Source organism: Halichoeres trimaculatus, unplaced genomic scaffold, assembly GCF_033239565.1.
Source record: "Halichoeres trimaculatus isolate MK-OKI-2021-1 unplaced genomic scaffold, fHalTri1.1 fHalTri1_scaffold_11, whole genome shotgun sequence".
Classification (NCBI taxonomy): Eukaryota; Metazoa; Chordata; class Actinopteri; order Labriformes; family Labridae; genus Halichoeres; species Halichoeres trimaculatus.
The window spans coordinates 13,698,579-13,724,548 of record NW_027437189.1 but is presented as its reverse complement, the minus strand read 5'-3'; the positions used below and the strand labels follow the sequence as shown (position 1 = coordinate 13,724,548).

At 39.0% G+C, this 25,970-nt stretch overlaps 4 protein-coding genes across 8 annotated transcripts; 1 reads left to right on the top strand and 3 right to left on the bottom strand.

Moving 5' to 3' along the window:
* Window positions 1-1,895: 1,895 nt before the first annotated feature.
* Window positions 1,896-9,562, bottom strand: LOC141798807 (chemokine-like protein TAFA-4). 2 transcript variants are annotated; one of them, XM_074680664.1, is made up of 5 exons: window positions 8,836-9,562; window positions 8,613-8,732; window positions 6,878-7,033; window positions 6,506-6,630; window positions 1,896-3,780 (listed from the first exon to the last, which is right to left on the bottom strand). In XM_074680664.1, the coding sequence occupies exons 1-5, from the start codon at window positions 8,837-8,839 to the stop codon at window positions 3,769-3,771; spliced, it is 417 nt and encodes a 138-aa protein (XP_074536765.1). In that variant the 5' UTR covers window positions 8,840-9,562; the 3' UTR covers window positions 1,896-3,768. The 2 variants fall into 2 exon arrangements, with proteins under 2 accessions (XP_074536765.1, XP_074536764.1); XM_074680663.1 differs by having other exon boundaries at window positions 8,613-9,562.
* An 802-nt stretch (window positions 9,563-10,364) lies between these two features.
* Window positions 10,365-16,064, bottom strand: LOC141799914 (NEDD8-activating enzyme E1 catalytic subunit-like). Of its 4 annotated transcripts, none has more exons than XM_074682333.1 (18): window positions 15,988-16,064; window positions 15,847-15,885; window positions 15,061-15,184; window positions 14,877-14,957; window positions 14,704-14,786; window positions 14,362-14,442; window positions 14,202-14,245; window positions 14,050-14,114; window positions 13,801-13,956; window positions 13,242-13,344; window positions 13,024-13,134; window positions 12,823-12,876; window positions 12,637-12,673; window positions 12,462-12,543; window positions 12,258-12,358; window positions 12,108-12,171; window positions 10,995-11,049; window positions 10,365-10,892 (listed from the first exon to the last, which is right to left on the bottom strand). In XM_074682333.1, exons 1-18 carry the CDS (start codon window positions 16,005-16,007, stop codon window positions 10,804-10,806), a joined length of 1,389 nt encoding a protein of 462 aa, XP_074538434.1. In that variant the 5' UTR covers window positions 16,008-16,064; the 3' UTR covers window positions 10,365-10,803. The 4 variants fall into 4 exon arrangements, with proteins under 4 accessions (XP_074538434.1, XP_074538436.1, XP_074538435.1 ...); XM_074682335.1 differs by having other exon boundaries at window positions 15,823-15,885; window positions 15,988-16,028; XM_074682334.1 differs by lacking the exon at window positions 15,847-15,885 and having other exon boundaries at window positions 15,988-16,041.
* A 1,067-nt stretch (window positions 16,065-17,131) lies between these two features.
* On the top strand, window positions 17,132-20,734 carry LOC141798715 (PRA1 family protein 3-like). The gene is made up of 3 exons (XM_074680520.1): window positions 17,132-17,391; window positions 18,032-18,249; window positions 19,641-20,734. Exons 1-3 carry the CDS (start codon window positions 17,210-17,212, stop codon window positions 19,814-19,816), a joined length of 576 nt encoding a protein of 191 aa, XP_074536621.1. The 5' UTR covers window positions 17,132-17,209; the 3' UTR covers window positions 19,817-20,734.
* An 866-nt stretch (window positions 20,735-21,600) lies between these two features.
* On the bottom strand, window positions 21,601-24,837 carry lmod3 (leiomodin 3 (fetal)). The gene is made up of 3 exons (XM_074681902.1): window positions 24,439-24,837; window positions 22,708-24,318; window positions 21,601-21,864 (listed from the first exon to the last, which is right to left on the bottom strand). Exons 1-3 carry the CDS (start codon window positions 24,724-24,726, stop codon window positions 21,817-21,819), a joined length of 1,947 nt encoding a protein of 648 aa, XP_074538003.1. The 5' UTR covers window positions 24,727-24,837; the 3' UTR covers window positions 21,601-21,816.
* Between the last annotated feature and the right edge of the window lie 1,133 nt (window positions 24,838-25,970).

Here is a 25,970-nt window from a genome sequence, read left to right as displayed (position 1 = left end):
AGAATGTACAACTATGACAGCAAAATATACACAACGCAGTGCAGACATAAAATATTAAAATCTCAATTTTTTTCAAGGAAGTTAACACAGAGGAGAGTGTAACGATCTTAATTATGTGGAAGTTATATCATTTCCCTGTGGATTCATCTGTTTTGTAGTTTCTGTTATAGTCGAGAAGAAAAAGGAGCATCATGACTTCCTGATCTTTCCCAAACTTTCTTATTCTGGTCTTCGAGGAGCAGTCAAGGAATCATGGTGTCTAAATCATCATCATCAGCTGAAAAACTCAGTTTATATGAACAAAATAAGTGTTAGATTTCTGGAGTGGCTAAGTAGCTTCACTGAGATTTCATTGTATTTGCTTGTTTCATCGTATTCATGGGAAGTTAAACTCCGGTAAAGAACTTTTAAGTTGTGTTGGTTTTGGCATCTCCTGTGGACAAAGTGACACAATTTATCTCCATGCTGATTGCACAATTTTAAAAGCCAAAATTTATTTGTATGCTCATTATATTACTCCCAAATGGCTGTGAAAAATGAAGCTGATGCAAAAGTGTTAAAAACTGCCGTTCCTCAAATGTTCTCAGAGGGCATGTACACATGTGGGCATGTGTAGACTGTGTATAGAATGGACAGCATGGCTCTGCCTTTTACCAATGTATGGTTTTGACGCCATAATACCCAGGTCACAAGCGTTACCATTGTGCAGAAATAGTCCGCGCAGTAGAGGCTACGGGGGAACTGAAAGAATCTGAGTGGAGCCAGGTAGAAAAATAATATTTGATCTTTCTTTCTTTTGAAAGTCTTATCTCTTCTTGGCTCTCCCTCCCAACATCTCCTATTTTTCCTGAAAAAGTCCCTAAGAACAGCAGCTGTCAGGCATCATTACATGTGACATAAAACAAACATGTAATGATGAAACAACATCATTACATGAAAAAAACAAACGTTTCAGAAAAGGACCAATGTGAGAAAAAAATTTATGAGTTTTTTTTTTTTTTTTAAGTTTGACCACAGCCCATTGACCGAAAAAAAAAAAAAGGACACCCGCTCGCTCGGCTCGGAGTGAGGGCTCCGCAAAAACTGTTCCCCCTGGTGGCTGACTGCAGTATAGATTAAAAAATTCAGCTTTCCAGTCATTCCAGATGGGCTGTGGTCAAACTTCAAAAAATTAGTACTCCTCATAGAAATTTAAGTCCTCTTTTCTCCCCCCCCCAGAGGGAGCAGCTTTTGTAGCAACCTCAAATCAAGCCGAGCAAGATGACGGCCATTCATTTTTACAGTCTATGATGTATACACATTGAGAAAAGCTGGTCTTTACCGCAAAATATACATTTACTGCCTGCTTAAAAAAAAATAGCTTGAATGGTTTACCAATTACTTGACAGTTTAGAAGTTTTTCAAAATTGATGGACAGAGGGGAACCATGTAGCTGTTTATGACGAGGCTGAGCCTGCCTGGATGCAGCCTCCTTGACTCCCAGGGGTCAACCAAAGTTCAGTTGTGTTCAACATTTTAAAAATAGCACCCATTAACATTTGGCTTCAAAACAGGTGACTATGTCCTTGTATTATTCAGTCATTGAATTTTTGATGTGGGGAAAAAAGAAAAATAAGAAGAAATCTTCCATTCTAACACTGCACCACGTGCCAAAACAGAAACTTAAACTCAAACTGGCTTTTAGATTGTGTGCCAGAAAATGAGTTTCTTAAAGAATTATAGGCTTGTACATTTTGGAAACACATCAGGGATTGCACAAGGTTACTTAACATCAGTATCTCATTCCATTTTGCATGAAGAACTAAAAAATTTTTTTCCAACAATGAAGTGTCTCCCAAGAGAAAACTTTTCTAAATTGTCAAATATGTAAAAATCAATGACTTAATTCAAGCCCTCAGTGTTATTCCACCATGTGGTTTAATGATTTTCAGACAATAATGAAGAATCAGTTGCCTGAAGCTTTCAGATGATGTCTTCATATTGGCTGATATTTCAAAATAGATACTGAGTCATAAAAGACAAAAACATTTCAAATTCTAACTGAGGTGGTAAATTAAACTTTTTGTTTAAACACTAATAAGTTAGAAATACATTCTACAAAAATACTGAATAGTGGAAGTTTATGTGCTGATAGGAATTTACATTTGAGGTATTTTGTAAACAGAATATGATTTCCCAGTAAACATGATTACCGTGTCTGATCATGTTGGAAATAGTGCTGCAAGCTCCATCAAAGGCATCTCATTTATACAAGTGGCAGCAATATGACACGTAGTAGTGGGGGAGACGTTGCTTTGTACAGAGAATAATAATTTGTGATAAGCATCCATTGAGTCACACACACTAGTCTAGAAAATGACATATATCATCCCTGAATCCTTAGGAGTTAGATGACAACATTTTTTTTTCCAATACTGCATGTTTTTGTTATAAATATAGTTATTATATGAATCTAAAATGACATGGTTTTACCATTTTTAAGACATTCACAACACATTAAATTATAATAAGAGCTTGAGTGTTTGAAAAGTCATGCATGAACTGCCTTGGACCACATGACAGCCTAGTGAAGAATCTTGTCAGTACCAAATAAGAAAAAAAGCATAATGCATAATTGCATTAAGTCAATGTTGAGCATACTGCTCAGAATTCAGCTGCTTTAAGCCAACACAGCATGTGGTATTCATACAAGCCTGATGGGATGATTCTCAGCTACAGTATGAGTGTTATTTCAAAAAGTCTCCTCACTGGAAAGGTAAAAGACTGAGCTCAGGAGATAAAAGAGAGGGACTCAGGAGGGGTCCACAAGGAATATTATTCATATAAAGAGGACGACTGATGAAGTGGTAATGACAGTAAACACTGTGTTCTGTTACTCGTTACCATTTGCTTGGAGGCACAGAATTTCCAATGTTTCCCATCATTACGATGAGCGGAGTTCCCTCCACAGGAGCACTCAGTTTAGAGAGACAAACAAAAGCATGATGTAAATACTCTCCACAGTGAAGGAGCGCCTCTTCTCTTCCCTCTCCCCTTTCTCCCCATGATTAGCATTTCAAACAGTCCTTGTTTTGCATCAGAGCTTCATGCTTGTGTGCGTGCCATTGCAGCCTTGCAGGTGGTGGCCTGTCCAACCAAAAAGCAGCCTTTCTGTGTGTGAGTTGTAGTGTAGGCTTGTTTGTCTGAGTGCCTCTTCGGCATAAGGAGGAGTCCATAGGGATGTGACCTCTTTACAAAGCTCACAGTAAGTCTAAGGGACAGCATTGTCAACAAATGCTACATAATCATAAATTTCTAAGTATTTGTGTCTTTCTGCTTTGATCGGCACTGAGAGTCACAAGCCACTGACTGGATTCACTTTCTGCCTCCTGAAAATCCACAAAATCTCTTTTTAAGTGTCTGCCAGCAGGCCCATCCAAACTTTGATTGAGTGCATCACAATGTGCCCAGCATATCAAGCACTGAGAAAATGATACACACTTGCAGTAGCTGCCTGTTTGAATTGGGAGAACAGAGCTGCCTCATTTTATCTTAAGTCAATTGCTAATAGATTGTCCACTCCATGGGATTAACCCCAACAAAATTGTGTTGCAGCCAAAAGAAATTAAAATAATGAGTTCCTGGGGTTTCTGGAGATATCTAATTAAATCTATATTGTTCTTCGCTCTATCTGACGGAGCGTTCGCTGTCCTCAGAGTCCAGTGTTAGTTGAGGTGACTGCCGCAGGCTGGGATGAGTTGGTGCTGATTAGATGAAGGTTCTTTCTCGCTACCGTGCCACCTAAAAACAAGAACATAAAAGTTACAACACTTAACAACTCAAGTTTTTTCATTTCTAACACAATTATTTTACTATGAATGAACTAATGTGTGTCTAGACAGCATGTGTTCCTATTTTAACCATCAACAGATATCTTCCAGCTTCCCACATGTTAAAGATCCTTATACTACACTGAATCATGGTGCCTGTTCAAAATCTATAATGAAAATCCCACTAAGTCATAGTTTGCTTTGTTTTTAAGTTCAGGATGCCAAGCAGTTTTAGAGGCATGGGGGTTATAACAGCAGCAAAAGAAAGAAATGTAACTTTTCGGTGTTGGATTTTTTTCCTTTATTTGCTGTAATACCACAAGTGACCACTGGACAAAATAGGGAGCTAGCTCCAACAACATCACCTCATTCAAATCCTATTACTATTTCTATATTTGCATGTATTGTATCTAGCCATGCATAACCCTTTGCCTCCTACTTATATTTTTCAAAGTAAGTTGCGTGGAATTCATAATAAACGCAGCTCCTTCAGAAAGATGTGGTATATAATATCCTTAATATGAAATGTAGTTTAGCCTTAGTTTCATAGCATAACATGATGTACACCACCTCTTGCACTAAGACAGCTGGGATAGGCTCCAGCCACCCGAGACCCTGAACAGGATTAAGCAGTATAGAAAATGGACGAATGAACTATTTTTACTGCATCAAGTTATAATAAACATATTAAAGTACCTAAATACAGAGATCCCTTAATTGTATGAGCTACTTGCATTAAAAAGTCACAAGAGACAGAAATGTATACAGTTTACATTTCAAGCGACAACACTTGAAAGTTGGAAACAAAGTGTCCCAGTAACAAATCCTTATCTATCTTTGTTTTATAACATACATGGTGCACCATGAGGCTCTGACTGCTGAAAATGTTTCAAAGAGGTCTAAGATGTTGAAAAAAGGTTCAAACATGAACATTTTTTCAGCATCCATGTATTTGTGGACATCAGTTGAAGATCTATTATTAAACCAGATTTTACCAGGACATCAGCTCCTGACAATCATTCACAATTAACAGCAGTTTTGAAGTCTCACTTCATAAATCTTACATCTATAATTGACATATTGTGGAATTTAGTACAGATCTTTGAGAAGAATCCATTTTTGCATAGCAATTCATGACAGATGTCAAAGCAACAAACCACCATCCTCACTTTTTGGCTCCACCCCTCACAGAAGCATGTAACCGCCTCTGCTCACACCCACCCAATCACTGGCGAGCTTTCTTGTGAAGTTCTCCGACAAAGGTGTCAGGGATGACTGACAGGCTTACAGGCTTTCACATAACACTGCTGTCAATCCAAAACAATCGCTAACATCAAGGTAAAGGCAGTAAATGCCATCGCAGCAGTTAACTTTGACTTCTTTTTAACAAAACATAAAGATAACAAAGACTAATTGATCTGTTAAATAATCCAGTGCATAACACACACACACACACACACACACACACACACACACACACAGACACACACACACACACACACAGACACACACACACACACAGACACACACACACACACAGACACACACACAGACACACACACATACACACAAACACCTAAATAAAATATAAATGAAAAGAGCTGAGTTTTAGTCCCGCATGAAAGCCTAGAGATAGTAGGATCAGGAATGAATAAGCATCCAGAGGTCTCTGTACCTACAGCTACTGAGCCAAAGTACAACTACATACCTAGTTTTCTTTTTCCTTTTTCTCTGTTGGAATATAAAAAGCTAGTAGTAGATATGATATTGAACATAACATAACTGTGTTGAAATTGCATTTTTTTCAAGCAAGGTCAGAAGGCTGGACATTAATTATGGTGTACTAAACTAGTAGATTCTAGTTCTTTGTGAAACGAAAGAGATCTGATTCAATAATTATAACCCATTATTAAGGTAAAGCATTTCTGAGGCTGCCCATATTGTAAGCATTTTCCTTTTGGCACATGTTGCTGCTGATGCTCTTCTAATAATTTCATGAAATTTTGAAAGTATGACCTTTCCTTTTCATAGAGTATTCATACCCTGTGGTTTTACTCATTTTACCACTGATTAAAAGATCTGACTATTCCTCAGCAGCTGTTCTCTTCTGCTAATTCTGTTGTTTGATAGTATAATCTGATGGACCACATGACTGCTGAGTATCTTTTGATCACTGGCAGCATGCTTGCCCCCTTTTTAACTATTAAACATGTCCCTTGGGGACTGTACATATAAAACAGCTTCTTATGAGAAAGTGCATGTCTTGATGCAGGAGGTTTCTTTTGCCCGTCAGATTTAATTACATGGGTTTTAGTGTTCTGAATTAGTTTACAGCTTATTTCATGTTTGTCCTCTTGGCCCCATCATTCAACAGCTTATAGAATTAGGTTTTCTGAGCCCACTGTGCCGAGTGGAGAGCAAGAGGGTTGATATGGCCAATGGGAGCAGTGATTATACTTGATTGTGAAATCCTTCAGCATCAAAGGAGGGCTTACTAAAGAAAGCTTTATGATGAGCATTCACAAGTCTGTCGGCCCCTGTTTGTATAAGAGAAATGCGATAGAAAGGAGATTTACTGTATGGCTGCACATAAGGGTCTATAAATACCGTGTCTTGAACTAAATCCATTTTGTGTTATGTCCTTTGTACAGCACAGGTGCCGCAGTGACTCAGACTAATGCAGGCCCCCTCCTCACCTTTGTGGTCTTCACTTTGTTCCCGGAGATGCACGACCAGCCAGTGAGGTCAGGGAGAACTCGGCACTCCTCCCCCTCAAGACACGGCTCCATTTTACACCACCACTTCTGGCGCACAATGGACGCTAGAGGAAAATACACCACAGTAGAAGGTCACTTTTTAGACGGAAGGACTCAGAAAAAAACTTGTTTGGGGAGGAAAAAAGCTCCATTCAAGATGCCACACACTCTGGTCCTTAAAAGCCTTGACTTTAGCAGATATAGTGGACTCTGGTAAAACTTACTCACTGGCTCTGCTTTGACTTTTAGTATTCATATCACAACAGAATATGACCAATTTTAAGGGGTAGAAGAGGGTCCAAGCAACATTACCCTCAACACAAGAGGGCAGAGCTCTCGTTGTCCCTGCCACCTGTCCTGGAAAGCAGGAGCACTTCACAGTCTGAGAGCGTTCTTCAATCTTGTTCTTATTGCAGCAACGATGAGCTGCAACCACTTCACAAGTCCCTGTCCTCTCCTCTGATGACCCTGTGGAAGAGAATTTAAAGGAAAAAGAGCATTATTTTGTGGTCTGTAATCCTTTCAGTAGAACTAGCCAGCTGTTACTGAAAGTGGTAAAACTGTATTTGATACTTTTTCTCATAATTTGATGTTAAATTCAAATATACACATGCTGAATTTGTCTAATTAATACATTCAGGAGACAGAGTACTATGCAGAGCAGCAGCTTTAGCCCTGATTTAGATTTGTGTAAAGCTACAGCCCCACCAAGTGGATGAAAAGTGTCATGAACGGGATGTGGGCAGAAGTATGCATCACACATCTGCTTCTGCGTCATTGCACATAGCAGGGGTGCAACAAAGTAGAAAAAAAAACAAATATGCATGCAGATAGGTGGAAAATAACTGAAGTGTCTGCCCAAATGCCTGCAGTATTAAAGGTCTATTTGTTAAAAGGGTGTAAATGCAATCAAAGAAGGGCTCAAAATGCAAAAACCATTAGGTGTATCTTGAATAATGCACTTTTTTGTGATGCAAGGCACTCATTCCCAAATGAGTTTTAGAGCAGAATATTGAACATTTGCACAAGCTACATTAAGTCTACTTTAATGAATGAATATTTTTAATATAAAATGAGTAATAGGTGTTGTTTATCAAAACAGTGTCTCTCTACTTTTAAACCTATGACACGAATAAACCCCTAAATAAGCAACTCAAGTATAAACAAACAATATACAAGTAAGTTTTTTTTTCCTCTGGCAGAATTGACAATGTTTGTGAGAAGCACTGTAGAAACTGTCCCGGGGTGAAATTTACTTTAATTTTTGTCTGTGCAATCATTAATAAGATATAAGTCAAATTGTTATTATTTGAGTACGATATTCCAAAGAGATTGTTTCAACAACAGTTACAGAAACGTAGCATTGGTAAATTGTTCCATCCCTCATCTTAAGTGTCTTAGTACTTTCTCGCCACTGTGATAATAAAACCTTGTCCCTTCCCCTCCTCCTTTGTTGTGCCTTTGCAGGGGTTAATGTAAAGTTTATCAGATACCCTCTCAATAAACTTAGCATAATTAGATTCAACTAATGATGCAGAAGAAGTACAAATGTGTCTCCAAATCCATTTTGCTGCAACTAAATTTATCCCCCATCCATTATCTTTACCATTTTTCCTTTTCAGGGTCATTGGGGATGAAGCCTATTCCAGTTGTCACAGGGCAGGAGGTGTGGTTCCTCCTGCCCAGGTCATCAGCCTATCTCAGGGCTAACATGTAGAGAGAGACAACTGTACACAGAGACACTCACATTTCCAGGCAATTTAGAGTCACACCTCAACTGAAGAAAAAACCTGAGTATGCACACTCCACACAGATAGTCACATTCCCTGCCGAGGATTCAAACTAGAAAGCTTCATGCCAGTGGTGTCAGTGAATTATCTCTCACTGCAAATAGGAAAATATGAATTGCAGAGTTTTACAAGTTTCTATACTCAATGAAAATCCCTGTGATTTATATGGTCTTGTTGCTTTAAATTTTTTCTTCCACTGGGCGGTTAACCTCAAGCTACAATGAGTCCCTGAGGGGAGAATTTGATCTGACACTTACCTGTTTGTCCTCGGGTGCTTTGGTTGCCAGTAGACGTTATCTGGCTGCAGACACCTACTACACAAAGAAGCAGAAGGCCCCAGAGAAATGGTCCAGCCAATATGACCATCTTCATTGTACCTGCATAAACACGTTTCAGGCTAGCTTTAACAGAATTTGATGATAGTTTCAGGGTAGTGTTTGAACATATAAAGTAGTGAGTAAAATAAATGTTCAAACTTACCCATGCTCGGTATTGATTCACATGATAAGCCTCTGCAGAAGTACCAGCTAGTATTTTGGGCATCCTCAAGGAAACCACGGAGCCTAGAGACTGGACGCTAAAGTTCGCAGCAGATTAGATCCACCAGCTCTCCAAGTTTTCTGCTGCGGTTGGAGCAAGAAGAAAGAAATCACGAGACCATCCGCGCGCTGCACAATAACAAACCCAGCAGACAGACATGACAGCTCAAAGAAAAGCTGCAGTTTCACACATCAGCTCCTGTCCCTGGAGCTACTGTACCTTTCAGAGAGAAAGAGATGTGTTGGCCTGTGTGAACGCAGAGGGAGTAAAGCCTGTCAGCTTTCCCCGTCAGGAAAATTAAAACTTAATCAAGACAGAAACCATCTGTCTCCCGGACAATATGCGGCCACTTTCATTAGCGCCCTAAGAAGCTTAAAGTGGGTATTGACATCCTGTCACACGAAGGATAAACCGCCTCTGAAGGCCAAGTACTGCGGTTTGTTCAGCTTTCTCACCAGATATTTTATTCGAGGGGTTTCTTCAAAGAATAACTCGGAATAAGCAACTTTATTTGTGCTGTCACTCTGCCAAACAGAGTGGTGAGCTTTCACACCTGTTAGTTTGCTTCAAATATGATGGCACATGAAAATTACTGTTTGTCAACCGGTTATAAAGTACGTGCACATCAAACCCATACGAGAAAACAAGCCCTTTCAACAGTCTCTCTAAAATTTTCCTTTACACTTTATCTTCATGTCTTATTGATTAGTCAGTGAATTTTACTTAACATCAAGTTTAAAACTAATACCTAGATAAAGTTATGAAGCTCAGAACAAAAACAGTAAACCTTGATTTGGAGTAACAGAGGACCATTCTTGCCATAAAAGGTAAGTCATAATAATGAGATACCAATGATAAGATAAGTCATAATTATTGATAAATTACCTAATAAACTGGGATGCCAAGTCATGAGATATCTTAATAAAATAAAGTCAATTTTATGGGGTATTACATCATCTAATATAAATAAGAGGCTAAATCATAATGATTTATTTCTTATCTATTCATTTTTTGTTTATTTGTTTTTACTGGCAGAGATGGGCTTCCATACTTTTAACTATCTTTCAAGTCTGAAAGATGGTAAAATTGATTTTCCCTTAAGTAAGCTAGCAGTTTTCTGGTGCTTTCAGTCTTCATGCTAAGCTACGTTAAGCTTTAGCAATTACATTAAACACAATTTGTGGGCAGCTACTGGCATGCTGCTCTGTCTTTCTTTGCCTTTTTCAACACAGAGATTCCTAAAGGTGCTTTGTGTGGACGTGAGAAGGATGCAATATGACATTTACATGTACACTGCAATACACCAAAAAGAGAACAGTTTCCTACCATGAAGTTCACCAAGATGTTCACAAAGTTTATCAAAAGGTTTTTAATTCAAGATGGAAATTTAGCACTTTGTTTTACATTTGATATTTACTTAAAAAACAGGTAATATCATCTTAAATAGATGCAAGCTTTCTTTCCATATAGTTCTTCTTTAATGTAGTTAAACCCAGTTATTTTAAAAATTAATGTAACAGTGAACAAGTTGCTAATGAATGAATGACTGAATAAATATGACAAAAAAATCTGGTGAGCGACACCTCTACAGGCATGATAATAAAACTTTATTAAAGCACAGTGCACGTCATTATACTCACTTGATTGACAAGAAATAAGCTACAACGTAAACTAATACAAGACAAATACACAAAGAAGTAAACAATGTTTTTAATAGAAAAGACTATGTTGTTAAATGAGTCATTACGTATATGACAGCCAATCCTACTCCACTTGGGAGATCTTACTCATCTTATATACATAATCACAATAAATGCGCTACTGCAGCATCACAGTAACCTTGTGATGCATGACCCAGTTTGCTTTCAGGTGCAGTCTGACACCAGTGCTGTGGACTGTGATGTATGTTTAGGGGGTGAAATTAAGCTTGAAGAGGACTGTCTGGGGCGTAGTGACATCTGCAACTGCTAGTTCCTGTCCATCCGATAGACCCAACTCTGCGCCAGAGAGGAAACGTAAGCCAGGTATGTAATCATGACTGTCAGCAGGTTCAGCTCACTTTGAACAGACTGAATCATTAGAGGGCAGTTTTTTCTCACCTTTCAAAGTCTTGCAGAGGTTTGGCCTGGTTCGCTCCTCGATTGATTTAACAGACTGAAATAAATGGTATTAAGTGTTAAAACAGGGCCAGATGACTAAAAATCATGCTACCGTCTTACACTTAAAGGTCCCATATCAAGCAAAAATCACTTTATTAAGTCTTTTAGTGAAATTTGTGGGTCTTTGGCTTTCCTCCCAGCCTACAAAATGTGATATTTAATGACAAAACCTGTACTTAGTAGCGCTTGTCAATGTAAAATCCTGACCTAAAACAAGCTGTTTGGATTTTGGGGATTTGCTGACATCAGCAATTCAATTTTTTGACCAATCAGGAACAAGTCTGACCTGATTGGTCCACTGGAGCAGATACCCCCGAACCCCCTCCCCGCTGCTGGAGAGAAGTTGAAGAGCCATCACTGCTTTGTTTTTGGCTGTAAACAGCCACAAAGTTCCATGCACAAGCTTCCCATCTCGGAAGAAGACAAGACTAAGTGGCTAGAGTTCATTTATGAGGGAAATGTGCCAGCTACACACAGTAAAACTGTGCATGTGTGTGCTAGTCACTTCACGGCCGACTGCTTTTCCAACTTTGGACAGTACAACAGAGGGCTAGCGAATAGACTGGTCCTGAAACCAGGCCCATTACCATCCATCTGCCAACAAACCTCGGACTCTGGAAATGTGAGTATTTTAAATGCTGTGTGCTGTGGAGCAGATGTAAGAGCTTTTCCTCAGTGTCCCCCCTGTCTCTGTGTTAGCTTCAGGATGCGCTCAAGCTGCGATTAGCCTGTTGTTTTAGCCTGTAATGTTAAGGTAAACAAGCTTCACTATTTTCTAAACATTGTGCACTCGGAGCTTGTGGTGACGCTCTCAGTGAAGTGGAAGAAGGGGGCGGTATCAGCGGTGGCTCATTTACATATGAAGGTCACGCCCACTAAATCAGACTGTTCTGAACAGAGAGGCTATGAGAGCCTGGAAACAATGCTGCTGCGCTTGATTTATTGGCTTTTTGGACCAAAACATGTAACTATCATTTCAGAAAGACATCAATGATCCATATTAAACTGCAGAAAAGGAGCATAATATGGGTCCTTTAGAATTCAGGATCCTACCTGCAAATACAGTGTCTTGTTCTTCCCTTCCAAAGTTGTGGTGATAGCAGGAGATTTCATTTGCCTGGAAAAAAATTACACAATCTTAACCTTATAACTGCTTTATTTATCAAAAGAGACATAACTAAATGTATCTTTCAAATAACTTACAAAGAGGCATTTTCTGTGAGGTACTCCAAGACCTCCTGTAATTTGGCAGAAGGAGAGAACTGGAGATCCTGAGGCACCTGGCTGCAGGCCGAACAGTTTTCCTACCCGTGAGAAATGATAAGGAGAAAACTAGTCCTTCTTTGTACGAAGACATGCACTCAAGGGAAACTGTGCTGACAGACACTCAGGGCACACCAAACAAACCTTTCGTTCAGCTTCAAATGTGTAGGTGTACAATCCGTCCACATCGTTAAATACCAGGTAATTATTTAAAGGAATATATGCACTGCAAAAATGAACACAAAGAACAAAACTGATGTTAGATATTATGTTCACAATGAGTCCTAAAGTGAGAAATGCAAACTCATAAACTCCTTACCTTGTAGCAATTTTAAAAACTTCAGTGGCACAGGCAGCTGCAGGCAAAAAAAATGCACATATGCGTTAGTCTGATCTCATGTATGCTACTAACAATTAAAATGAACCATGCATCTCATATCTAATGACTAGATACAGATGTAGATGTATTATGAGATTCTGGGTTGCAACCAGAAGCCTTTCATACCAGCAATAACAGCATTGGTTGAAGCTACAGCAGGGATGATCCTCTTCACAACTCCTGTAGCACAAAGAACAGACACAGGTTTAATTTATGGGATAACTGTAAAATACAATGAGAAGGGTATCAGTCCAACCAAAGACAAAGAATCCTAGTTGATGTAATGCACAATCTTTGAACAGATACTTTATCCGTTCATGTTTTCACCTTGAGTGAGCCTGTATGTCACTCCTGTGATGTTGAACTCTGCAGCTCTTTCTTGGGATCGATCATACACCCACTGAATGTGCTCTGGATTGTCTCCATCTAAACCGGTTTCTGGTTGGTTGAGAAGAAGATCCAGCTTGTCAAGTACTGATTTTAATTATGTCCACTTCTGGAGCTTTTAATTATTTGAAGTACAGAAATAGAATATTTAAGCTTACCTCCGAATGGCTTTTCTTTGGGCCACTGCAAGATTCGAGCATATTCAATGCAATGCTCTGGCAGCCTTGGCATTGATGCAATGGTGCACATGGGGAAGTTAATCTGCAGATTGTAAGACAATTGTAAAAAAAAATGAATTTAGAAATCTTAAAGAGATGCCACTCAGCAAAATTGTTCAAATATTACTTAAACAGTTAATCTTTTAAGTCTCTGTCAGTTTATTTCTTACAACTTTCTCTGTAAGTTTGAATAGATTTTGGTGCAAAACTGTCACAGCTGTGTTCATTTCACACATTGCTGAGCTGTGTGCGATTTGTTTTTCTTACATTTCTTTTGTTCATTCATTTTTTTCTGTTCAGTTTAGTTGTTATAACTGCCATTTTTTTACAACCCCCTGTTTTCTCAGAAAAAAAAATAGCTGTCACTGCAGATCGAAATGTTCAACATCATTACAAGCTCTACATAGAAACCATCTCTCATTTCAGTGAAAATACTAGTTACTAAAGTTGTATGCACTTTCAAGAAGCAACTCTAAGATTATTTCTGTTGGAAAGTCACCTGTGGCGGATAAAGCTCCAATGTGCAGTCGATGCAAGCAGTCATGCCGGGCAGAATTACTCGAGCATTTCCTTTAAAGCCCTCTGTTCCTCCATCGATGAGAGGGATGATGGAGCTGGGGTCCAGGACTCCATCTTCATAGCTTAGGAGGGATATCTAGACAATGAAGCATAAATCATACCGACACAGATTTCTTAAATCAGCAAAGTCAACAATGGAAAACAATCAAGTGTATTCAAATGTTCCTACAAGCATCCCGTTCATCCAGCGTCTGGCGATGATGGAGTCCAGTCCGCAGACAATGATGTGGAACTCTGCAAAGATAAATCCATTTTTAACCTGAGAGAATCTCCCAGCTGGAAAAGCTGCTAATAAACAGACCTTAAAAGAGGGATACTCACGCCTGTAAAAAGACTCATCAAAGTCTTGGATCTTTTTGAAGTGACTGTGTTATTTATAAGGAACTTAATTTGTTCTCCTTCAATATGTCTATCATTATTTGTAACTAGTGCAAACTGTGAAACTGATAAATAACTTTAAAAACATTGCTACAAAGGATACGGAACAACTTTACATCCCGGGACGCGGCTGTTTACGAAATCAGCAGCAACTTCTGCCTTTGGTCGTCCAACATCTTTGGGCCTAAACAGATGCATAATACTTTTACTATAGAACATACAAAATGCTAAAAGTGATCCTATTTCATAATAATGAAAGTTACAGTAATACAATCACCAAGAGAATAATCCATATTTCTTTATCACAGATTTCAGTCACTTTTGATATCATATTTTATGAAATAATCTATCTCAGCATGCCGGCAAAGTAAATTTACCACACAATCTCCCTGTAAAATACTAAACTACAGTTAAAACTGTCTGAGAAAACTGATGAGAAACATACCTGAATAGAAACTGTCTGTTGAGGTTAGACACATCAATTGTGTCCATGTCAACCACGTGAATAAGGCGAAACCCGGAAAGGGCCTAAACAAACCCAAAAAAAGCTGTAAGAACTTACTCTAACATGATATGGACAGATGCAGTCCGTGTTTGCTCAGGAGAACTGTGTCCTACCAGATCTTTGAGAAGCTCACATCCAAGTCCACCAGCACCAATGACCAAAATCTTACATGTCTCCAACAAAAACTGTAAAGACTGTAAAGTAAAAAAGAAGAGCATATAAAAACATGAACATACAACAGCAGTTTACAATAATGAGAGTGAACCCACACAGTGTTGTTTTAGTGCTTCCCTTCACCTCTGTGCTTGGCTCAAAGTCAGGATGTGTGAACGGGCCAGGTCGCTCCAAAAACTTCTTTACATGATTCCACCGACCGTCCCAGTCGCAACCACCATCCATGTGTCCGCCATCTACAGCCATTCTGGACACCAACACAGAGACAAGACTGAACTTGTAAAATAACTATAAACATTTGTCCCCTTCTTCTCCCTGTAACACCATCTGTTAAACTCATGCTGAAGAAAACCCCTACAGCTCAGTTGGGCAGGCAAAAAAGAAAGTTGTCAGTGAATTTTTTAGGGGGGCATGAAAGATAAAACCTTTAATTTCACCCAGTTTATCACGTGAACAATAGAAAGACTTTTTACTTTCCCAGCTTATTACAATTAATGACATGTATTGACTTTTCTCTCGCGTGCTCTGTTGGCTTATCTATTTATTTTCTCCCAAAATTCCTCTCCCAGTGCATCCATAATAGTACGTTATATTCATAAATGTCATTCTTAAGTATTTAAATTAGTACATTTGATGCCTTGCGTGGACAGAAATGCATTATCGCTGTGGTACAAATGACCATGTTTGGGTAATTCAGAGACCGATTTTTTTGCAGGGAGTAGGATACAGAACTATCGCAGTAGCAAGTTGAACTTTGTGAATTGCAAATCAACTCAGTTTTTGTCAACGGGGATGCCAAAATGAATAAAAAATGTAGATTTTTATGTCTCCTGGCCCAGCAGACGCTGCTCACAGTGCAACGCAAACCTGCTGCCAGACAGAGACCTTCAATTAGCATTCGTCACTAACTTCTCAGTCAGGTCCTCTATTCTCCTTCTTTTCTTCTCCCTGGAAGGAGAAAATATAACAGGACTTAAGCATGCAGACTTTACAGCAGAACGCGCGGGTTTAACAACCATTTAATTGTATTTTTCGTCCATTGAGACTTACGGCTCCTCGGCATCCGCCATACTTTCACGGTCCCATGTCCTCGATTGAGACTGATGTGTTTCCGGGGGTTAAAACTGCGCTCCCTAGCTGCAATGACGAGAAGATACACAGTGCTTTTAAAAAGTATGCAGACCCCTTCTCACTTTTTTATTTCCCACTTTTGTTATTTTGCAGCCATCCACTCACCGCTCTTATTTTGTTAGTTTTTGTCTCTTTTTGGGATTTGTTGACATCCTGAATGGCTGAAATATAGTCCTTACCACGGTGGTATGCTTTAATGACAGAAACATTAAATAAGAAAAAAAAAATTTCCTATTAAGCATGTATTCATATATTTATACATGCTAAATCCCAATATTGATAATCTGTGCCAAATCACACTAAAATATGAACGTTTATCCGATAGATTGTGGTATTAGGCTGCAGCATAAAAGTGAAGGGGTCTGAAATACACTGTGTTTAGGAAGTGTTTGTTGAACATACTTTTTTAGTATATCCCCAAAACAATAGGATCTTCGTAAAAAGTAGACGTCTCACCACATGTGATTCAAACCAGTCAAGACAGCATATTTTGTTTTGTTTAAATGTGAGATTTACTTTACTTGAAGTAACAAAAAAACAACAGCATATCGTCCAACTGGCAAAAAATATATTTGCAAAATTTTGTTACATTTTAATTCTATCTGATAAATTTTCCACCCTTCTACATTACCTATATGGTAAAAATATATATATATGTATAAAAGCTAATGTTTCAGCTATTTTTGATTTATGACTATGTGTAAAAAGAAGCGTTAATAAAACATTTTATTTGCTTTGGTCAGTCCTTCCCAGTCAGAAAGTCATGAAAAGTTCCTTACTTACAGATAAAATATGCACGTAATCTGAAAGTTTTCAAAGGTAAAACTTCATTGAAAAATTAAAAATAAATTTATTTTGAAAGAACTTTACCTGAAGTGGTTTGATTCTTTAAAACCTTTCTTTCTTTCTTTTTTACATACTTGTCCTTTAAATTTATTCCTCTGAAAAGATACTTCTGCGCATTCTACAGCGCAACCACAAATACTTCATCTCGAATATCTAACTCTCGTGAGACCTTGAGCGAGACTACAGCTTCTCGTTAACTCCCACTGATGCTCTACGCTCAGACGCAGATCAGCTGACCTGTCAAAATATCACGCAGCTTCTGTTGTGGGTATGTTTGTGTGTACACGTTGAAGTCATGGCAGCCAAGATGGAGCTCGCACCCCTCAGACCGTGGGATGATTTCTTCCCCGGGATGGACCGGTTCGCCAAACCTGAGTTCGGGGATTTGACAAAGTGGAACAACAGAGTGATCAGTAATTTGCTCTACTACCAGACCAATTATTTCGCCGTTGCAGTGGTGGTTTTTCTCATTGTGGGGTAAGTCCTGTTAGCATCCCAGGCTAGGATCTCTGGCGCTGTGTTTAATTAGCCTGCATACCGTCTATCCCCACCCTACATGACCACTCTGGCTATTTCTGAAACGTAAAGCACGGATGTGCCAAGCTTTGCGCCACTGAGGCGTGAAGTATTTTCTCCCCTCTTTGGTATAGCTTAGCTTGTTAGCTGTTACACATTCATTTTACAAAAATCCTCGACACTAGCTTCAAGTTTTTGTAGGGAAAAGCTGTAACAAGCTTAAATGTATGTAAATGCTCCAAAGTGTCAAAGAATGCTGTCAAACCCAGCTCCTCTCATTTTAATTTAATCTGACGCATGTGGCGATGACTATCTCCAATGATACACTATACTGCCTCGTAGAAATGGCTCATGCATTTACACACTATTGTTTCTACTTGGGATTTTGTGGAATATACACGCCGGATAGATAGTTTTCTTGGATGATGTAGTGGAAATAATGAGGCCTCACTGCAGGCATATGCCCTCAAGTGGTTTACATCAGCTGTCCAGGATGTTAGCAGTTTTTCTTATAACCAGCAGGTTGTGCTATTTTTTAATTTAAAAATCCTCTACCAAATTAAATACAGGAATAATGAGTCATTCTTCTTTTTCAATGCAGGTTCCTGAACCCATTTGGCATGTTTCTAGGAGGACTGGTGGTGACGCTGGTCTTCATGGGTTCAGTTTGGGCTGGGGAGAACAAAGCCGTTGTGAAGAACTTTAAAAAGAAGAACCCCACTCTGTTTGTTGTTGCTGTTATGGTCACCAGTTACTTTCTGCTGTCACTGTGCGGTGGCGTCATGGTCTTCATCTTTGGAATCACATTCCCTTTGTTGTGTAAGTTTGTTCCAAAGGCTTTTCTCTTGACCTTTGTAAAGGGAATTAGGGAATTAAGTCATAAAAACCACTGCTTAATAGCCATGCAGTGCACCCCATTTACTTTCCCTGCTCTTAGTAGTGGTTGAATTTCAGATTTAAAAATTCTGTTTCGTTTGTTAACATTTTCCAGCCTGTGTGATATTCGTAGGGCCCATTTTGTGTATGTCATACTATCAGTCAATCAACTTTATTTATATTTCACCTTTTGTACAAATAAAATGCAGCTCAAAGTATTTTAGAGTTATTGAAAATAAATATTGCACTTAAAAGTATTTAAATAAAATAATGGCGAGACAAATTTAGAAAAACAAATTGTACAGACACAACTCTAAAGATTCTAAGTGAAATATTTTGAAAGAGTCTCAACTAAAGGGTGGAGTTCACTTAGTAATTTTACACCTGTAAAAAGACTCATAATTTTCACTCAGCTGTTTTAGTTTCTTTTGGGTTTCTCCTTAGTCGTAATTGTAATTTTTTAGGGCTTGGACTGATAAATTTAGCTTTTGTGATGAGGAACTACACACACACACACGTGCGCACGCACACACACACACACACACACACACACACACACAGATCTTATAAATGTCCAGTGTAAAATCAGCTTATTTCTCATTCTTTTTCCAAAGAACTTTAACTTTTTTAGTATCTTGGTAGACTCTGGGTTCGACCTACTCACCACTGAATTTTATTTTGTGTTCCTATCAGTTTTGTTGCAAACGCTTGTTGGCTAATGCTAAACCATGAAAATGTCTCAGTGGAATCTGAGTCACACAGAAATTCATAACTGAGGTTTCACTGTGGGTGAACAAGTTTTTCCAAACACACTCTCATTCTGACTCACTGCGAGGTTTGAACTTTATGCACAGTATCCCTGAAATGTGTTCACTCATGATACAAATTGCAACACGAGGCCAGAGTTGCTTCGAGAGTGATACAGTAGCTCAGAGGTATTGTATTGAATTTGTTTGGGTTCTCTAAATACTTCCAGAGTCAGACCATCAGCGGAGTGGTTTGGATAATTGATGGGTGGGATCGTTGGAGCAAATGTTACCGCTCTAACATCACAGCTGATAGATGAGACAGTTTGATGGCTTCCCAGGAGGCTCGCCCACTACTGCCTGTGTTGACGGGTTGCTATGGGTTGTTGATTTGGACAGAACCACTTTTACCATCTGATGTCATGCGTGCAGTATCTGCCTGGCATGGGAATAAAAGACACGTTGATCCTCACATCAGCTTTATATCTGAGATGCAGTATCACATTATATTTCTTCTTTTCCAACATGTATTTATTTATATTCCCATAGCAAACTCATATCAATAACTCTCTGTTGTATTCCCTATAGTAATCTTAATCCATGCCTCGCTGAGACTGCGTAACATGAAGAACAGGCTGGAGAACAAGATTGAGGGTGTTGGCCTGAAGAAGACACCCATGGGCGTCATCATGGACCTCCTGGATCAGCAGGAGGAGAGAATGAACAAGATTCAGGATTTCATTGAGAGCAAACTGAAGGAATGAAGATCCAGCCAAAGGTGTACCAAGGGAAGTCAGTGTCCTAGAGTATGGATCAAAATTCACAGAGCAACATCCCGAGTGTCAAATTTGTACCCCTCATGTACATGTAAAGTTACTGATGTTACCATTCCCATACTTTTTACCCATTAGGTTAACCTTATTAATTTTTGCTTAAGTGTTTGTTTACACTATTAGAGGATGGATTATATATCATTGTCTGCAGTTGTGCACAATCACAGTGTGGATTGGTTAAGGAAAGTCAAAGGGCACCAAAGCTACCAAAGGTTTGAGCATTCCTGTGTCAAAAAATGATCCAAGAACAAATTAATTACCCCGTTAAAAATGCACTTTGTTCCACATTTTTGCCATCTTGTGTTTTGGCTGAATAAAAGCAGAATGTCTGAAGACTATATCAAATGCAGTCAGAGTTTAAAAATAATCCTTTCAGTTTGCTACCTCAAAACAAGCATGCATGATTATGTTCTCACTGACTAGACAACGACAACACAACAGAGCTGAACACCTAGTTAGCTGCTTTTAAACAGCAATAACTTCCGTCATGTCACTCCACGAGCTGAGGGGAAAATAATTGAAGGCAGTTAGCCTCTTGTGAAGACTTCGTATGGCCGACTGATAAAACTGGAATTAAGATGTTCCTTTTCTCAAAAGATTTGTGCACACAGCACCTAACCATACAGGCTGGCCTGAGTGTATCCATTTTAATCACAGCTATGCAATACAGAAAAATGAATGGCAAGAGCAGCTTTATTGTTTGAGTATTATGTCATGGTATGTATAAGCGTGTTGTTGTTTTGATGTGTTTTTATTTAAAAAATAAATAAATAGCATGCAGAGATCTACATAATATCTGCAGAACACAAAGGTCATGAATTGATCAATAAGACCAAGTTGTGAATAAATTACTTACCTTTAATTTCTCCTTGTTTCCTCTTCATTTACAAAACTGCGACAATTATATGATTTTCTCAATTGTTTTGGGGATAAAATCCCTTTTTTCTTTAAGTCTAAGTAAAATAAGGCATGCAAAGTGTTCACTTTGATCTCAAAAATATTGGCAGCTGTTTTTCACAACCTGCAGTTTGCACGCCACCTTCACATGTAGCAATTCAGCAAGATTGTGTTATCTATATCATCAATCATTTATGTTTTTATGTGACTTTTATTTCTTAGAATTGATAAGTTAACAAAACTTGAGGTTACATTCATAAAAAAATAAGGAAACCAAATATACACTACAGCCTTTTTGTAAGTTCCTGCAATAGATCTTGAAAGATCAGACTTTTCTTGCCTTTGTTGGGTCTAATACTTATGTGAAACAAAGTGGTAGAATTTAATGACACAAAGAGTGAAGTTTATTATTATTCAGCCAGATCATGACAAAATGAATATTAATGAAACTGTCATCTGATAGTCTAATCTGTGTGGCACCAGTTGCATAGGATTATGATAGTTTGGGGGGCACTATATAGCCTCTTTTCTTATTCAAGAATCAGAAAATTAGCTCAAATTGAATGTAATCATTTACTGAAGATCCATTCAATTTGAAACTAATAGCACTTTAACTCAGTGTTTTTACATCTTAATACAAAAATGGAAAAGAAAATCTTGTGAAGTTTTTTATTTATTTATTTATTTTACATGTTTGCTTCACCGTCTCTTTTATATCTCTGTAGTATGTAACATGAATTGCTCAAAAATCTTATTCTAAAGTCCTTAATGTATGTATACATAAAAATGAAATATGGACAAGCTATCAGAGTCCTCTGGATACAGACAATATCTTTAGAGCATGGCTTTTTGTCAGGGGTTAAAATGAACTGTGCACAAATATAAAAACACAAAAGCAGAATAACCACAAAGCAATATCTTTAATGTCTCATTAAACCATAATCTACGGTTCTTTTCAATCATACTGGTATGGCTAAATGTGTGTGATACAAACAAACAGTATGGTGATGAAGTCAAACAGATGAAGTTGAGCCTCAGAGAAGACTTGTTTCCCTTGATTCCAGGACTTTAGGGAGCGGCACCTGCAGGCGGTGACATATGAAAAATAGAATGATGACTTAGAGTGAGAGTGCAAGCTGAAATCATGCACCGTATGAAAAGAGAATGAAGATGCGGTTTTCGCATAGTAATCAAAATCTTTCACATTTTCCTGGTTTTGGACAGTCTTACTCTCACAATGAATGGAAGATTTATGATCTTTATGATCCTAGATGAGAAAATTACTCAATCTCATGTTTCAAGCCATCTTGAGATTGTTTCATTAGCTACATTGTGAGAAAAATGGACAAAAATGGCAGTGTGGCTGCCTGTGATTGACAAGTTTTAACCACAACAATTTGTTGATCACACGAGGCATTACATATCCTGTGATCCAAATATGGCCACTTCCTGTTTCAAATATCACTAGAAGCTTGAGCAGTTGTAACTCAAATTAGAAACATGTTTTATTGTGGCAAATTTATACTTTCAACTAGGGCTGTAACTAATGATTACTTAGGTAATCGATTAACTGTTGATTCAATTTTCTATGAATTGATGATTTGTAAATAAAATGTGCACCCTTAAACTTCAATTTATTCTATTAAAAAACACACTTTTCAAGTATCAGTGAAACTACTTTTAAAAAAGAAACATGTGACTTTTATTTGAAATGCAGTACCATCACCATGGTGCTCCCCTGCAACGATGTGAAGTTGATGCAAATTTTTCAATTGACACATGTTCTGGCTTACCAAAATAAAATGCCCCTGGTAATTTCTTCAGCCAAATCACTTTCTCTGCCATGTTTCATGTGTATCATTTTTTGCTTCAAATACCCGCCACAGAACTACAGCTACACTGATAAAAACGTTTTCGATACTCACAGATTTGAGATACGCCACGTTGCTTTTCTTGATCTCATTCAGCAGATCATCACGTGGTGTGGGGTCAACCTTTGGTGGCACTCGTCTACGAGGAACAGGCTTCAAAGTCTTAATCAGGGCGTTAAGGTTTGGTTTTTCATCCGTTTCTTCTCCACTACACACAGTTTTAACTTTGGGAGTCTTCTTCAACTGGAAACTTGCTCTCTCCGGTCTTGAGTTATCCCTGGGATCCAGGTCCAGAAAAGGGTCGCGTTTCTTGGGAGTCCTCTTTAACTGAACATCTTTTAATGGGTTTGATGGTTCAGCACTACGTTGTTCAGGCGTGCTTTTGTGCTTGAGCTTCTTCTTTGGCTCAGACTGCTGGGCCTGGTTGTGGGTTTGAGGGGCAGCGCTTACTTCCGCTGAGGGTGGGATGAGCCCATGCTGCTGCAGGAGTTCCAGAGATGGTATGTAGCCCAGCATCTCCAGTAAACCAGGTGGCAGGTTAAGGCTGTTCTCATACCTCTGCATCATCTCTTTCTCTTCCCGTGCCTGCTGCAGCCGCTGCTCCTCTTTCCTCAGCTGCCTCTGGCGATCGAGATTTCGGGTGAGAAGATTTGTCACCACCATCCTGGGCCCTGGCAGCTCAAAGTGGTAGCCCATTTTCAGGAGCGTGTTGTTCGCCTTGAGTAGGCGTGAGATCTCCATCTCAGCGTGGTGACCCAGCATGTGCCTCTGGTTGTGGAACCGCAGTTCTGTGAGAGTCTCGTTGAATTGGAGGCAGCGGATGATGGCAACAATACCCTTTCCGGTTATGAAGTTTGACTCAATGTTTAAAGTCGTGATGCTGCGATTCTCTCGCAACATATTTGCTAAGTTAAAAGCGATGTTTTCATCCACACCAGTGTTGGCGACACTGAAGGTTTTTACATGCTTGTTCTTCTTCAAAGCATTGACGTAGTCTAAGAGCATCTCTTTGGGAATGTTTTCAATGTTGTTGAGGTTCACCTCAGTGACAGATGGATTGTTTTTGCGGATTTTGTCGAGTGTGGAATCCAGGTTTGTCTCATTTCCAGAGGGTCTTGAACTCATCTTTATATTACTGAAGGCCAGCTTTGGGATTTTTAACTTGTTAATTTTTATCTCTTCCTTTGGTGGGAGATTGTCATCAGTTTGATTAGTCTCTGGCTTTTCCTGGGACTCTTCAGGACACAAAGAACCAGTAGATTCAGTCACCTTTTCCTCTTCAGCCCGAGATTCATTCTGTTCTGGGGCTAAGCTTACAATTTTCTTGTCTGTGGCTGAAAAAGACTTTTCTTCTGTTTTGGTTTCTGGTTCTTTTTCTGTTTTGTTGTCTGGAGGACCCACATTTTTGTCTACACTGACGTGTTCATTTGTGGTCACAGGTGACTTCACCTCCTTTTCAATTTTCTCCTCAGTCTTAACCGTCTTTTCATCAGTCTCTTCAACCTCTTCAACTATTTCCTCAATGATCTCCTCAATAATTTCCTCTCCATCTGCACCATCTGTAGCTTCTTCCTCAATGACTTCTTCTATCACTTCATACACTTCATATTCCCCATCATCCTTATCTTCCTTTTCTTTGTTTTCTGCTTCCTCCCTTAAAGTTCTCTGATGGAAACAAATCAAACCCAGGTTTTAAGCAGGTTAAATTGTGCCTGTAACATTTTGACTTTGAGCGTGTTGTAGTCTCTAAAGACAGACTGATAGTTTGAGACTTTGGTATCTTACCTCACTGGGCAGCAGAGTAGCAGGGACTCTCTCCTCCTCAAGCATTCGTTTGGACTCTTTCTCCCAGTAGAGGTAGTCAACCAACGATCTGTGGTCAAACCCCCCTGTCGGAGTTTTCTCCGTCTGGTCTTTCTGTCTCTGTCCCACCGGTACATTCTCATCTGGGGCGATCATAACATCCATCTCACTCTGGAGCTCCTGAAGCTCCTCAGGTGAAAGCATAGCAAGGATTTCATCTTCATCGATGTCCTCTTCATTGAGGTCTTCAAGGTCTCTGCTGTCTGACATATTTGTGCTGTGAAGCTTCTGTCTGCTGCTAATATCAAAAGAAGGGATAAAGCCTGTTCTATCTGTGACTCAGGACAGAGCTAAGCCAGGAGTCTCTGACTTCAGCAACAAACCTCCTGCCTCATGTGGAGTCTAAATTTAAACCCGGAGAAGTGTGTGGAAGATATTTTAGGGGGGAAAGACATGCTAGCATTCTTCTTTGAGCCCCCTGCTCCCAGCTGGCTCTGCCGTCAGGATCTTTTGGGATGACAGTTGCTTCAGGCAAAGTGTTGGACTGACAGCAGCAGGTGAAACATTTTCATAGTGTCAGTGGGGGGCGGGATAAAAGCTATACTGCACACTGAGCTCCTCCCTGTCTAGCACAGCTTTCTTTTGGATGTAGCTCTTGGAGTGTTGCACAATAACAATAAACATGAGATATAGCCAGGTGAGGTGTTATATCCTCCGGGAAAGTGATGCCAACATGGGAAGAAGAGACATTTCTTCTGTCTGACATTTAGATCTCACAGAACAGATGATTCAGAGCGAGCAGGATTTTTTAGTGTCATTAACATCCATGTTTTATTTACTCAAGAAACAGGACCTCATGGGGACAGACTGGTGTTTTGACAAACAGAAGCACTTGCTAACCTTTGCATGGAGCCAAACATGATGCTACTGCTTTTTCTGGTCTTTATGCTACGCTAAGCCAAATGGCTGCCAGAGGTTAAAAATAATAAAAGTACAAATGCTAAGTTAATGATCTCAAAGCCACAACGAGTGTGGATTTTAGTGCCTCTTGTGGTCAAAACTGAACCTCATAGCTCTGCTTATCTTCTTCTGTGTTTGAAACCTTAACCCTTGCAGAGGTTACATTAAAAGTAATTTTAAAGGAATAACAAATCTTTCAGCTGATGCTCTTTTGTCGACCATACCAGGGTCTCTATTTCTTTAAGTCCAATTTTGTTCTTAATCAAGCAACTGTTTATGTCACTCACTTGAATGCTTTAAGGAGAATTCTTACTATAAATATCATTAATGTACAGTACAGAAACACATGATTGAAGTTTGTTCAAAATATAGCATTTAAATTTGATTATGTTTTGAGTACCATGTCTTTTTTCACTTTGATCAATGCTTCTGTGAGGAATTTTAAAATTTCATAAAATAGACTGTAATTAATTTTGTTTTTTTGTGTTGTGTTATGTTGCTCTGTGTTACTTTGCGCTGTTACGTTGCACTGTGTTACTATGCACTGTTTTGTT